Source organism: Phlebotomus papatasi, chromosome 3, assembly GCF_024763615.1.
Source record: "Phlebotomus papatasi isolate M1 chromosome 3, Ppap_2.1, whole genome shotgun sequence".
Taxonomy (NCBI): domain Eukaryota; kingdom Metazoa; phylum Arthropoda; class Insecta; order Diptera; family Psychodidae; genus Phlebotomus; species Phlebotomus papatasi.
This window is the reverse complement of record NC_077224.1, coordinates 67,329,463-67,344,481: the sequence shown is the minus strand read 5'-3', so window position 1 is coordinate 67,344,481 and position 15,019 is coordinate 67,329,463. Positions and strand designations below refer to the sequence as shown.

General features: G+C 32.7%; 1 protein-coding gene across 2 annotated transcripts in view; it reads left to right on the top strand.

Annotated features, from left to right (window-relative positions):
• The window catches only part of LOC129807262 (uncharacterized), a 200,427-nt gene that overhangs the window by 148,513 nt on the left and 36,895 nt on the right, over window positions 1-15,019 (top strand). For both annotated transcript variants that reach the window (XM_055856409.1, XM_055856408.1), the window contains exons 11-12: window positions 997-1,238; window positions 9,574-10,312. In XM_055856409.1, the coding sequence (XP_055712384.1) occupies window positions 997-1,238; window positions 9,574-10,312 (981 nt within the window). The remainder of the gene's footprint in view (window positions 1-996; window positions 1,239-9,573; window positions 10,313-15,019) is intronic.

The following is a 15,019-nucleotide window of genomic DNA, read 5'->3' as shown; positions in this document are numbered from 1 at the left end:
GTCTTGTGCCAGCTGGGTTCTTCACTAAAAATTTTCTAGCAAAAATATGCTAATGGCAGCTGTTTGATTGAAAACACTTATTGTTTTTTTTTCCTTGCGAAAAAAGTATTTTAAATATAAAGGTTTAATTAAAAGTGAATTAGCGAAAAGGCGACCCAGTTAGTGCATGCTGACTTATTTCAGTATTATCATTATTTTATAAATTTTCTTTAATATTTTTGATATTTTTTTTTATTATGTTTCTGAATGAAACAGTGAATAATTCTATGGATTTAGAAGAAGTAAAAAAGAATTTCATCAGTCCAAAAACAAACGTTTAAGTAGCACTCTTCGTAAAACGATCCAGTTACCCCACTTTACTATAATTCTTGTAAAATTTTGGCAAGGATTATGAATTATGTATTTTTAGATATTTTTTAATGCACAATTTCGAAATATATCAAAATGATAAGTCAACTTAAAAAAAAACTTTCCAATAAGTTTCCATGCTCTTATGTAATAATGTGTAGAAAAATGAGTATCGATAGGCCCTTGGACATTTTACTACCAAAAAATCCATTATTTATTTTTAGATCATAGTGAATTTAAAATTAACAATAAATATCAATCTCTGAGTTGTAAGCTTTCTGAACGGTTCTTAGATATATCGGTAGAGAAAATGATTAAAAAAAAGTTCTTTTAAAAACAAAATTTTAATATTTACTAAGTAATATGTGAGGATTTTAAATCACTTGTAACTAAGAAACTGAAACGAAATTTTACACGGTAAATTAGAAACTGGAATCGTGATGTCATTCATAGATTTATTTACAATATTTCATTTTGTTGAAATCACCAGATATTTCCCCCTTATTTGCTGTCCTTATTAAAAAATCTATCAAAAAAGAGTGTTACCTGTTTCTATCTCTAAAATTTGTGTTGATTTTATTTATTTGTACGCCCACAAAGCCTCTCATTGTGTATTTCACAAATTTGACAAATCTACCTCGCCCACAGATCACGTTTATCACTAGACTTAAGTTCACCTACCTCAGAGCTTCCTGCATCAGCATCAGTCACAAATAACAGCACTGTAATCTCACCACGATATTCTGAATTCAAAACATACAGTTCCACTTTCGATGGACTCCAGGCACTTGATGCTAGCAATAGTGGACAGGCAGTTTCTAGTGGCTATAGCAATGGATATTCTCTAACTCGTGTGGCATCGTTACCGGCAATTACACCACCACATTCTGGTAATTTTCTCACATTATTTCCTTGTCTGTATGTCATCCAAAACTATTCTATTACACCACCATCTGTCTCTACTGGGAAGCGCCCACAGAAAGTTATCTATTGATTAAAATGGCAAGTCAATTGGAGCAGAAGATTAGGTGCAAAAACAAGAGGATTTTTTTGTCCTAATTTTTTTTTACATTTCACATCAAGCATCTCTAAAATCAATATTTCATTCATATTCATGATGCACCAAGCTCTATCTATATAGTCTATTTAATTGATAGAATTTTTCTCACAGATATAAATGGAGCGTGAGCACTGTGCAAAGTTTATTATGTGTTTTCATTTTTACACCAAATAATATGCTTGCTGAGTTTTGTTTTACAAAAAAAATGGTTTGCAGACGGTCAAAATTTTTAAAAGGGAAAAAACTCATAGGGTAAATTATACCACTGAGTTCGAACTTTCGCAAAATTGATACTGAAGGTTATTCAAGAAGTAAAGGTTTGATAAAATATGATGTTTAAGTTCATTGCCGATACATAATCAGCTGAAATTGGCTAAAATTTATTCAAAGACCTTTAAAAGAAAAGTATGCTTGACTAAATCGGATAAGAAATATGCTCTCTGAAATCTTATATATTTATAAATCTTATATTTGACCTTGATAAAACAACATTAGAGAAACGATTTAAAGCTGGTAATGGACAAAATATACATCTGGATAATTTCTAAATTAAAAAAAAAGCTATAGTACGCTTCACTATAAAAGCAGCTAAAAAATCATTTCAAAAAATTCAAACAATGAAGCAATAATAAAATAAAAATTTCATTTTTTTAACTATTTGGCTGAATATTACCACGATTATCGTGTGTAATGGAATTTATACTTTTATCGTAGTAATATTTCCAAAGAAGAAGGGTATTAAACTCTTATTCTCCTTGTATTTAGTATCATAATTGTAGGACATTTCAGAATTCAACTAGGAAAATTCAACTTCTGTCTGAAAAATTTATTTTGCTACAATTAATCACAATATACTACAATTATCAGGGCCATGACATTTCCTATGTTTCCCATATGTTTCTAGCGAGCCGAAAAAATTTTGGAGTTTATACGGTGTTTTCTGTCATTGTGGAATGAATTAGTAAAAAATACAAATACAGTCCAAAAACCAATTTAATATGGAATGGCCAACCAAAACCCCCAAATTAGCAACCTTACGTACTATTAGAGATATCACGTTAAATGTATACAAAAACAGGGAAAAATTTATACTAAAACCGATCGCATTTTTCAGAGCTAATGTCACTCCCCTGACAATAATCATATTACTTCCGTTAAGATAACCGTTGGACATTTTACTACGAATAATCGCGTTAATTCTTTGTACGATGATTATAGTAATTTGTTTTTACAGCGGGTAATAATCATTGAAAAATCTATTACTAAATATTTTGTTACTACAATAATCGTTGAGAAATTCTAATATCAATAATTTGTGCTACTTTTATTACATGATAATCATAGTGATCTGTTTTTAGACTATGCAATAATCATTACACAATTTACCACGAATGATCGTATTACTATTATTTCGAGTATGTCGAATTTGTTTTTACAGTGTTACAGCAATTATCGTTGAAAAATCTATTACAAAAATCGTGTTACTTTCATTAGACGATAATGGTAGTAATTTGTTTTGACAATGTACAATTATCGTTGAAAACTGTAATGAATAATCGTTCAACTCCCATTATACGACAATCGTAGTAATTTGTTTTTGTTTTTTGGAGTGTTCAATAATTTTTGGAAATTCTATTATGAAAAATCGTGCTACCCAGTATAATAATATTACCAGGATAATCGTAAGTTTGCTTTTTTACCACGATTATTTTAATACGAAAAATCGTACTACTTTTACTATATTAATGGGGATCTCAGTGGCACAATAGGCAAGAGCATTGGTGTCGGGTGCATGAGATCTCTGACTGGAAACTCACAGTTATGAGTTCAAGTCCCACCAGGTGCAAACAACTAAATTTTAGTAAAAGACATTTTCACATAGAATAAAACGTAATAAAATGTACCGCCTCTGTTGAACAACTCCGCGAGCATGGAAGAAGCATCCAGAATGCGGGGAAAGCGCTCCTGGGCGAGTCTACAAACAGACTAGCAGATTCTTCTAACACGGGATAGAACAACAGTATCATATAAACATGATTAAATTGTAACAAATATTCCGATACAATTAATTACATTAATAATTGCAACAATTCGTTTTTAGTGGAAAAATATTTACGAATATAGGGTAAATGTCCTAATTCAAAACCATTTCCAGACGTTTTAATTTTGACAGAAGATTCAACACATTAAGCTAATATTTTTTCTGAAGAGAATTACATAAATTTGCTCCTTGACTCTTCTAGAATGTTACTGTTTAGTGAAAATTCTTTAGATATAATTTGAAAAGTTCTTAAATACAAGAAAAATACGCGAGCGTAAAATGCTTCTATTGGAAACATATTAATCCAAATAGAGACAAGGGAAATTTTCTAATTGGAGACAAACAGTGTAAGGCTTCCAAACCCTTATTGAGTTGCTCCTGGGTGCATGATTTGTTCTTATCCCTGGCCTTTTCTCCTTTCCCATCTGAGACAATAAGAAAATCTCTCCAAAAATATCATATTTCCGGGGTTTCATATTGAAGCATTTGCAGACACTTCAGAAAAACCCTTTTTGTTCACGAAATAGGTAATTAATTATTTCGTTTGAAAACTTCACGTATCGTTAACAATGAAGATTAGCAGTTAATTTAATTAAAATTAGCCAGAAATGTGACATAAATGTTAAACAAAACGAATAAACAACAGTAACCTCATTGTGTTTTTCATTGGAAAACATGGTCGATCGATGAAAAATTCGATGGTGAAAAGTTACACCTTTAATTTTCTGAGAAATTAACAAATTAAAATTTGTGAATATGAATGGATTTGGAGCAAAATTAACTAAATAATGAAACTATGGTGTAGAAAATATATAAATATAGCAATTTAGTACCGTATTTATCATGAAAACAATGATGTTTCCATTTGGAGTAGCGAAAAATTTCCATTTGGAGCAGGTTTTGAATTAGCTTAATTTACCCTAGTTTTATTTTTGGGAATTCTACTAAAGATATTTCAACTCATCAAACTTAGTGAAATTTAGTGAAAGTAATGAAAATTTCTTTTTTGCCGGTTATACAGAATTGTGCTGACGACAGATCATGATAAGAGCTTCGAAAAAATAAATCAAAAATACCACGATTCAAGATTGTTTATCCAAAATCTGCCAATTATTGCATAATAATTAGCTTGGTTGCTGTAAAATATCATAAAACTTTTTAAAAGAGAAAATATCTCGTACTTGTACATATTAGTAAAAGAAAAGTTCATCAGGAATCCTTCCAAAAGAATTATGGCACAAAATGATGCTTTTAATCTTTTTTGATGAAAATAATCCTCCTTCAAGAAAGCACTGTATAGTGCTCCTATGTTGTGATATTGAATTTTTTTTGACCGTTTTAAAATGAATAACACTTAAGCGTATACTTCAGGAGAGAAAACCATATGGAATTAACTAAAAGTACCATTTTGCAATGTTGCAATCTGTAGTGTTACATTTACGACATTATATTAAAATTAAACTCCCCGAGAGTGAAAAGGAATATGCGAAATTGCAAGGTATCAAAAAATTGAGGGATTTTATTTATTGAATTCTCCGTGGAGCTCGAGCAATAAAATCACTTTGTCAGGAATTTTATTAACACCGGCAATTGTTGACATGGTTATTTTCTACGTTAGATTTTTTGTCAGACTGATGGCAGATTTACGGACGAAAAAATAGACATTATGCAAATTAAATTTATTGGATTATACTCTTGCGTGATTTTTTCCTTCATAGCAAATATAGGAGGATTACAAAAATAGCGATGCAGCATTGTTGAGGTTTATTTTTCATGTTGATACAATCTTGGGGCAATTTTTGTGTTTTACCATTTATTGAGGGTGGGTTGGGGGGTTAGAGGAGGTTGCGATGGTGGTTTTAAGACAACATTTTTGCATCTCTAGACATTACGTGAGCAAAAAGCAAATACAGCAATGTTTTGAAGTTGGAATAGTACAAAGTTTGGAAGGTATTTGAACTATTCAGAGAGACATTTTCTTTTATTTCAACTTGCTCAAACAATCCAACCAATTTAATTTAAAATGAATTGAGAACAAAATCTTTTAGATAAAAAAGAATTAAACAAATTGTTTATATTTTTAGTAATAGAGAGTTGTTGTAGATTTAGTCCCTGTCATTATTTAATCCTTAAATTTTTCTTATAGAAAATGAGTTAAATCGGTTGAATGCTTTGGTAAACATATCTAGCAAAAAAAGCAGAACATATTTTTATATGATTAGGAAGTTTGAGGCTATTTTACATCTGAATTTTGTAGAGAACTTTGAGACTGTTTTACAAGAAGAGGATGAACATTAACGAAACTTATTTCCTTTGAAGTAAAAAAAGGGACAATAATTCTTGCATTTTCTCAGCCTGTAATGAGGAAGACATCTTCGTCTAAATGAAAGCTTTTGAGATGAAAAAGCAACCTTTATTTGATACTTGGAATACCAGAAGGAATTGTAATAACTACTTTAAATACTCTTCAGACTTTAAATACAAAAATATAATTGAGGAAGCATGCCACAGAATTATAGTTATAGAAGTATAAAGGCATATGACTAATTTTGATCAACAAAAGAAATTATGAAAATCAAAAAAAAAAAATAATAATAATAATAAAAAGAGGAGCTGACGCTGGCTATATAGAACTGGGGCTACATTGAAAACCCAGTTTTTTCGCGTATTCCTAAACAAAGCTGGGCTTTAACATAAAATAAATTAGATAGACAAATTAAACGAACGATTTTTCATTCAATTTTCCTTGTTTTAACCCTTTAAGGACGAATGGGACACCGGTGTCCCAGAAATAGAAACTATTTCTTATGACTATTCAGAGGACAAAACAACTTTCTATAATCAAAAAAATCGTTTTTGATTTTGGAACACCGGTGTCCCACTCGTCCTTAAAGGGTTAAAGTGGAACTTCCCACATTTCACTTTAAATTGGTAACTGTTCATTTTTGAAATAAGTTACGCCCGAAATATGTTCTCTAAGACCCATTGGAACTGTTAGAAAAAATCTGAGGATTACATTAGGTGTGATTATGAGAGAATCATACCTAACCAAGCTCTTAACTGACTGTCAGAATGCAGGGAAAAAATGATTTTTCGAGTGTCAAAAAACATGTGTTGAAAAAATAGCTTGAAATTGATATTTTAATGCGTGATACTTCTTACAAACGGTGAAAACAAGTAGATAAAAGTTCCGTCTAAGTAGTGATGCTCAAATTTCTGTATCCTGTATAATATTTTCGGGGAAAATGAGACCTACAGAGGTGGGCAAAATGTTGTACGAAGCTGAGTTAACCAGAGCACCTTCGTAAAAAATGCCGCTACATTTTCATTTTCCTGTAGAGCAGAGGTGTGCAAGAACCGTTAAAACCGAATAAACGTCAAAATAAATTTGTTCTGGTATCGTTTTGACCATTGACGTACATGTTTCATTTGAGGTTTATTCGGTTTCAACGGTTCTTGCACGCCTCTGCTGTAGAGGAAAATCCAAGGACTTCCAGGAATTTTGTGAGGCAGGATTATGAACCCAATAAGTAAGAGATTTTTTTGATATAGTGATATAATTGATTCAGTGTGTGTGAGACATTCAGTAAAAAATCTTAAATCTTGGACTTCTCTTTTAATACGAACCTTCAAAACCTTCCCCTAAGCCTTCAAACGATAAGAATTTTCTTTTTGTTTATATAGAACAAGTATATCATTTCTCATCTTTTCAGATTTGTCATTACCTATCTTATGACAAAGAAAGGTAGAATCAGCTCTTTGCAAGTACAGAGAAAACTCGCACAATTTGTAGACTCTAGGCTCACTGTGTGAGAACAATACCTATATTCCCCTAATTCCTTCAAGATCAAAAATTAGAAAAGGTCTAGAGAGCTTATTTCTCATCCGATTTGGGCAAATTTGGGTTCGTTGGAAAGGTCTTGGAATCCTTAATAAGGTTAACTGAATCCGACAAGTTACGCAACGATAATTAAATTCTATTCAAAATTTAATTCTATTATACCTCTAATCTATTGAAAAAAAAAAAGATTTTGCGATAGGGTTTCCACGCTAAGAAATTTCATACAGATAAATAATGCAAAACTATTAATTTCAGGGTATGGTATCTAAGTCACATGTTCGAGCATTCCGCTAACCTGGTTTTCTTTACTATCAATTTAAATAACACGAAATCATTTTAGGAACTTCTGTAAATGCATTATTTCCAAAAACAAATATAATGAACGAAAAATTGCTAAAAGCCTGATAAAGTGGATGGATTTATTACATCAATTTATTTTTTTATTACATACAATGATTATATCGTTACAAAATCGATGTTTTGAGTTAAAGTTTAAGTTTTAACCCATTCCTTTTTTTTGTCTCGTTTTTACTGCTCGAACCGCTCGAACTCAAAGAGAGAGCAGTTATATAATCGTCTTTTTGTCAACTTTTCACTGTTCTGGAGCTTAAACGGTAAGAGATATCGACTTCCAGTCTTCGATGACCCCCAATAAAAAAACAATATATCTCATCGTTTTTTTCCCTCCCCCTCTAACCCCTCCAAAACCATATTTTTTCGGTTTTTGTCAAAATTGGCCCAAGCTTTTCCAATGATTTTTGGATATGTTTGAGAGCTAGTCCACGCGAACATTTTGGCCAAATATATCTCTGACCGAAAAACTCGCCATTTTGAATTATTGAAGGTCAAGTGTCAACCACTTTGGAGGGCCCATTTTTCAACCGATTTGGTTAAATTTGGATTTTTTAGAAAGGTATTGAAATTCTGAACCCAGATGTATCGGTCTTCATCGGTAATGAACCGGTTAAGTACCGATTTTGAATAATCTTTTTTGGATTTTTTTTTTACTTGACCTTATATTTGTTCTCGATCTAGAGGTCAAACGGTAAGAGTTATCGACTTCCGGTCTTCGATGACCCGCAATAAAAAAACAATATCTCTAGACGGTCTTCCCCTTTCTCCCCTATTCCCCTCTCGTCCCCTAAAAACATGTTTTTTCAGTTTTTCTCAAAATTGTCCCAAGCTTTTTCAATGATTTTCGGATATGTTTTAGAGCTAGTCCAGGCGAACATTTTGCCCAAATTATCTATAACCGGAAAATTCGCCATTTTGAATTATTGAAGGTCAAAGGTCAACTATTTTGGAAGGCTCATTTTTCAACCGATTTGGTTAAATTTGGATTTTTTGGAAAGGTACTGCAATGTCGAACTCGGCTGCATCGGTTTTCATCGGTAATGAACCGATTAAGTGCCGATTTTTTAATTTTCAATTTCTTTTGTGATTTATGAATCAATTTGAGCTCTAGTAGATCAGTAATACCAAAAGATCATGCAAAACAATTAATTCACAATGAGCTCTATGTCCTGAGTTCGAGCATTCCGCAAAGCTAGGACGCTTTGCCATCTATTTTTTTATAGAAGAGGCAAGAAAAAATGCAAAAGATAAAACTGCCCTTTCCTGAATTCGAGTTACTTTCTCCAAAATTTTATTGTAATTTAAATGAGTCTTTTTCCGTGATTTGATCTTATAATCTGCAAATAACTATTATTTCTATTTTGTTCAATATATATATAGCAAAAGATTTTCTCAAAATGAAAACCAAATAGAACTTTGGAGCAATTCAAATCATATTGATATTGAATCATGAGAAATAGAAGAGAAGAGAATGGGATTATGGGTATAAATGGAAAATTGAGAAATTGAGTATAAGAGAAACTGTCTGGTGGAAAAACTATTATATTTCACTATCCTTCAGTAAATTCCATCTCAAAATTCCTTGGGTATTTCTGGTGAAGACTATAATACATAAACTTTGTTTCAACTGTGTGGAATATTGGACCAGAGAAGAGGGAATAAATTTTCCATTTTGGCGAATGGGGGGAATGGTGTTAAATCAAATAATATAAGAAACAATTTTAGTTGTTTTTCATTATAAAATGCAAAAGTCACAGTGAATTGGTGTCACATAGAATTTCTTGGTTGGAGGGTGTACAAAAATTTGAATTTATTAAAATTTTAATTAAATAGTGGAAAATTCACAAAGGCCCAGGCTTCTAATTGTCTTTTGCCATTTCTCTTTCTTTCTTCCTGTTTTTTTTGTTGTTGTTGTTGCACTGTGTGAAGGTGGAGAAAATCTTTCAACCCCACGCCGAGAACTCGCACCACCCATCGAAGAAGATGAGGAACAAGACAGTGAATCTCAGCGTGGTGCCCCATTGCGTCAGATTGAAAATAATATCAGTGCACTGCTGCGTGGAGATATTCCAGTGGCTCGTGTGGCTGATATTCCCATGATCCGACGACCACTGGGTTTCCGACCCGGTGTCCATAAGTCGGAGAGTGCCAAAGAGATGCTCCTGTCACAGTCGGTCTTTGGACCACTGCCACCATCACCGCCAAGTTCTAGTCCCGAAATGGAAAGTGACGGTTTTCCGCCACTTCCGCCGTCACCGCGACATGTGGAGCCCAAAGATGAGTACCTTGATATGAAGCGAACACCCAGGCTACCGCCAAAGCACACGGACAGCTACTACCAGGAACACGATGAGGATCAACCACCGGCTGTTCCGCCACATCGTGGCCCATCGCTCAATACCCTTAAAACTCGCTCGATGGATGCCGGCTTCAGCAAATCCTATCGCAATGGCAGCTATTCCTCCACTTCACCACATGGTCCGGGCACCCTTCCGGCTGAGCTGGCGGGGGTGGGGACTGGGTGTGGCGGAGGGGCTGGCAGTGGAATTGGCTCGAGACGACGTTTTATGTCGGGTGCATTTCCCAAAAGATCCGGACAGAGTCCACGCGAGGAGCGACGCCTTCAGACATCGTGTAGCTTGCCAGAAACACCCATATTTGCCAGAGGGTGAGTAACACCATCAATTTCATTCATTTCTATGTTCTTTGTGTAAACCCAAGCAATTCAAGTCTATACAGTACGGAAAATTTTAACATAGACACTCTAATAAAACTATGGAAAATAGGGGGAAAAGGCTCATTATTTTGTCCAGTTACTTATTTTGGACACTTTGAGGATAAAATTGGACACTAAAAATAAATTGATTAAAATGATAGATTTTTATTCCAATATTTGATGAATAATGAATTCTATCTAAATATTTGTTCTTTCTAGAAGATTTTAACACTAAATACGTTAAATTTTGAATATGATTTGAGTTGAAATTGCTTTGTTGAAAATCGTTTTCATATAGGAATAGTATTGTTAATTTTTTGTTTTCGTCTGTGGCCTTGGTAAATTCAGCAAAATAATGTACTTAATTTTGAAAATTAATACATAAAAAAACATGCTTTCTAAACTGGAGTTTGTAAGGCCTTTGGAATTTTTGCTGTAATCATATAACGAGGAAAATGTGATTGTTTTATGCGAAATACATTTAGACCACGCCTACTAATAATTCATTTATTAAAATTGACGTAGAAACATGAGAAAAAATTCTTCTAACAGAGATCTATAGAGCAAAAGGGGGAAATTTTAAGAGAGAAATACATATCGTCAGTTAAATCAGCATTTATCGTAACTTCATTTTTGAGATTTTGAGATATATACATATTTGGAATCAGCGTAAATTTGTTTATCAAACGTACTTGATAAAAAGAAACTTTTATAAGCCCATTAAAGATTATTTTAAACAAAAATTATCTTAAGTGCCCTTAATTAAGAAAAATTTATCAAAATTTGTCGTAACTTCCATTTTTGGGAAAGTTACGACAAATTTCCATTCAAAATTTTCAGTAATCAGCATTTGCCGTAACTTCTATTGATCGTTTGCGTGGCTTGTAATTTGCAGCAAAAATGTAATATTTCTCAATAAAACGTTCACAAACTCTTCCAAATATCCAAAGGCAGTGCGAATAATGCAACATTAAATCATTTTAATTCGATATTTGTGAGAAAAAAGTGAGGAAAAATCCCTGCCCATCTGTCATTATTTCAAAACAAAACAAGCGACACTTTTAAATCATTTTATAAAGATTTTCTCAAATTAACTTACAGTTTATTAGTGCCACTTTTATTATTTTGACTCAAAAGTATCGCATTCGGGGCTCATTTTTAAGAAAAATAATTCTGAACTGAAAATTTCGTCTCCTGAAAAGTTGTCAAAAGGAAGTTACGACAAATGCTGATTTAACTGACGATATGCTAATGGCCCTTTTTGCATTATAAGCCAAACGAATAAACTTGATTCTGGTCCTTAAAAGGGAGGAGCCCAAATTAGGAGCCCAAAAATTATCTTTTCCCGCGATTTTTTTTTATTATTATTGTTTTTTTTTTTCTTTGGAAGCGAAAGATACTACCAAGTTTCTTGAAATTTTTGTTACATGTTAACTTGTCATGGGGGTGGTTCAGCTGGACTACCTCCTAAATGTATCCGAAAATGAAACTAAATCGCCAGGGCCAATTTTAAGAAAAACCTAATTTTTGGTGTATTTTAAGGGGATAGCAAACCAATGAGGAAGAAGGGGGAAAAAGGGATTAGTGTCGAGATTATGTCATTTTAGAAAGGTCATGGAAGATCGGAAGTCATTATATCTTACCGTTTGAATTTTATATGTGTCAGAAGACTGAAAAAAATGCGAAAAACAACCTTTTTTAATTGGAGCTATTACCGTTACTTTACCGATCCATCACCGATTGTGACCGCTGCAGTCGCTTTTAGGATTGCAAGGCCTTTCAAAAAAAATCCAAATTTGACCAAATCAGTTGAAAATTAGGCCCTCTCTGGTTGCCAAGCTTAGACCTTGAATAATTTAAGATGGCGGTTTTTCAGGTGAAAGATGTCGCTGGACGAAATGTTCAGCTAGATTACCTCCAAAACATATCCGAAATTAATGAAGTCGCCTAGGCCAATTTTGAGATAAGTTAAAAAGTCATGTCTTTAAAAGGGTCAGAAGAAGTGAGAGGTAATTTGAGTAAGTTAGTTCGCTAGAGAATATTGACTTGTGGGGGGGGGGGGGTCCCTGAAGACCGGAAATCAATATCTCTAACCTGTTTGGAAGCCAGGATGGTGAAAAGTTGTAGAAAAAATTTGGATTATGGAAACTACTCTCTCGTGGATTTCGAGCAAATAAAAAATCAAAGGTTATAAGATGCAGATAGAAAAATCCACTAAATAATATCAAGAAATGAATACTATTAGAAAGCGCAATAAAATTATAATCTTGGCAATTTTCTAGCCCCGAAACTTAGAATTGCGTCCAAAGTTTTTAAATTTTCTTTTAAAAGTTCAGTCTTGTAGATAATTTTCAAAATTAATATCGACTTATATTTTTGTAAGTCTTTTATTTTAAAAATACTGTTTTTTGCACTTTTTCAGTCTTTTGACCCATATAAAATTCAAACGCTAAGAGATATCAACTTCCGGTCTTCGGTGACCCCACCTCAAATGACATTATCTTGAAACTAGTCTCTTTAGTTTTCCCCTTCGCCTTTTTTTGGAAGTAATATCCAAACATAAGATAATTTCTGGTAAAATCTAGCTAAACCTTGCAAAACTTTTTAAAAACGTTTCTACCAGAGAACCAGTGTCCTTTCCATCTTATCAGTATCTATCCTGTATCCATTAAAATATTTAAGTGTTTTTAATTTATATATTTTTTATTGGTTTCTTTTGTGATTCTCTCGGAACCTTGTAAAATATTTTAAATAGGTGGTTCCTTCGACACTATATCCTTTGTTTATTTCTTTATTTGAATTAACTCTGTGGCATTGTAGAAAATATAATTGAATTTATAAATGTGTAATCTCTGAAGTGTTATGATTTTTTGTATAAAGTTAAACGCTCATAAATAGAGTATTTTCTTGTAATTTTAATTTTTTGCAATTGTAATTTTAACACTCTATCAGGTAAGTTTGTCTAAAGACTCAAGATGGTCATCACAAAAGTCACATTTATAGCGATTATAAAGTTTCTGTTTCAAATTGATTTTGTTCATTTAATTATAATCTTACTGACACTTCTTCTGAAAGTAAATGTAAATAAACGCAGTAAATGTAAATACAAATGCAGTAAAAGTTTGTTGTCGATGCGTGCCTTGACTTTTGGTAACTGTTATAGGGTTGAAAAATGGAAAAAGTGTGCAGTAAATAGTTAAAACTGGGTGAGAGACTGGGGCAAAAAGTCACATAACGGATATTTTATTTTTTTACAAGCTACTCGAGCGCTCCAAAAATTTCTAATTAGCGCAGTTTTATAGGAAATTTACCGCTCTACAACTTGGTGAAAGTAATTTTCCTCTATTTTGTAAGGAAATACGTTTATCGAGCCAATTTCTAAAAGGTAATTTTGTGACCATTCTCAAAAATGCTGGGGCAAATAGTACCAGACATTGGGTATTATCATATTTTGATTCGCTTCATTACGGGCTTCCGTAAATTTGAAATAATACCTAGAGGACATATTTTCATAGAAAATTTATTCATCTACACCTTTGTAAAACACCGTTTTCTCTGCGAGAAAAGTGCGAAAACGAGAAAAGCGCTTTTCAAGCTATTTTAGAAAAAAACACACAAAAAACTGCAAATCGTTTGACCAATGCAAACAACAAGCGGCAAGACATGATAATGACGTTTCTTTTCGCCGTGAGACATTAGAAATTGCTTCGCTTTTTTGTTACTTTTTGCTCTATACCTTTTGTTACTTTTTACCCCAAGCGGCCATTTTTAATAAAAGAATTTCTAGAGAAAAGAACTTTTGTGAAATTTTAAAATAGATAGCGAATTCGTATTCAAAAAATCCAAATTATTTTGAAAATATTCACCAGTGCATCAATTTTGGAAAATAAGTAGGTAATAATTGTTATCTTCTGCAAGGAAAATATTTCAAAAATAGGGCTAAAAATTTCGATATTTTATTATTTTCTAAATTCCTTGTTCGAATTCTAAGAAACTTAGACAATGAAGAAGGTCTATGGAGGCTATCTATAGAAAAAATTTGAGCCGCTATCTTTTTTACCTTGGAAGATATTGAATTTTGAATTTTTCGATTTGTGACTTTTTGCCCCAGTCTCCCCTATACGTAAAAAGTACTGCTTTTTTTTTAATTTTTTATGGAGCATTTTTTTCGTATTTTTTGCTCACCATTTCGAATTTTTGGTAACTGATTTTTATATTTTACTGCTCGTTATTAGATGCCATAACGAAATAATAGTCATGTTTTTTTTACCGTGGACCAATAAATATTTCCAGTAGTGTTGTAACCTCACCCATTGCCTTTTGGTGCCCCATAAAGTATACAGTCATTGAGAGTAGAAAGTGGGAATTATTTAAGTCTGGAGGTCTTCTTTTGTATCCTCAATCCTTTTGCCTTTCAAATAACTGCATGTCGAGCCAATAAATTGACAAAGGAGCAAATTATAAATTCATCGAAAGGCGAGAGAGAGGAGGAGTCTCAGGTGGGAAAAGTATTATGGAAGTGTTTTGCTGGCATTTGGGTTTTTGGGCAAAATTTCAAAATATTACTAAATTGTTGGCCATTCTGCAAGAAAACTAAATCTCTAACAGAACAATTTTCAATTTTCTAGGATTATTAATGTATTTACACAAGATGAATGT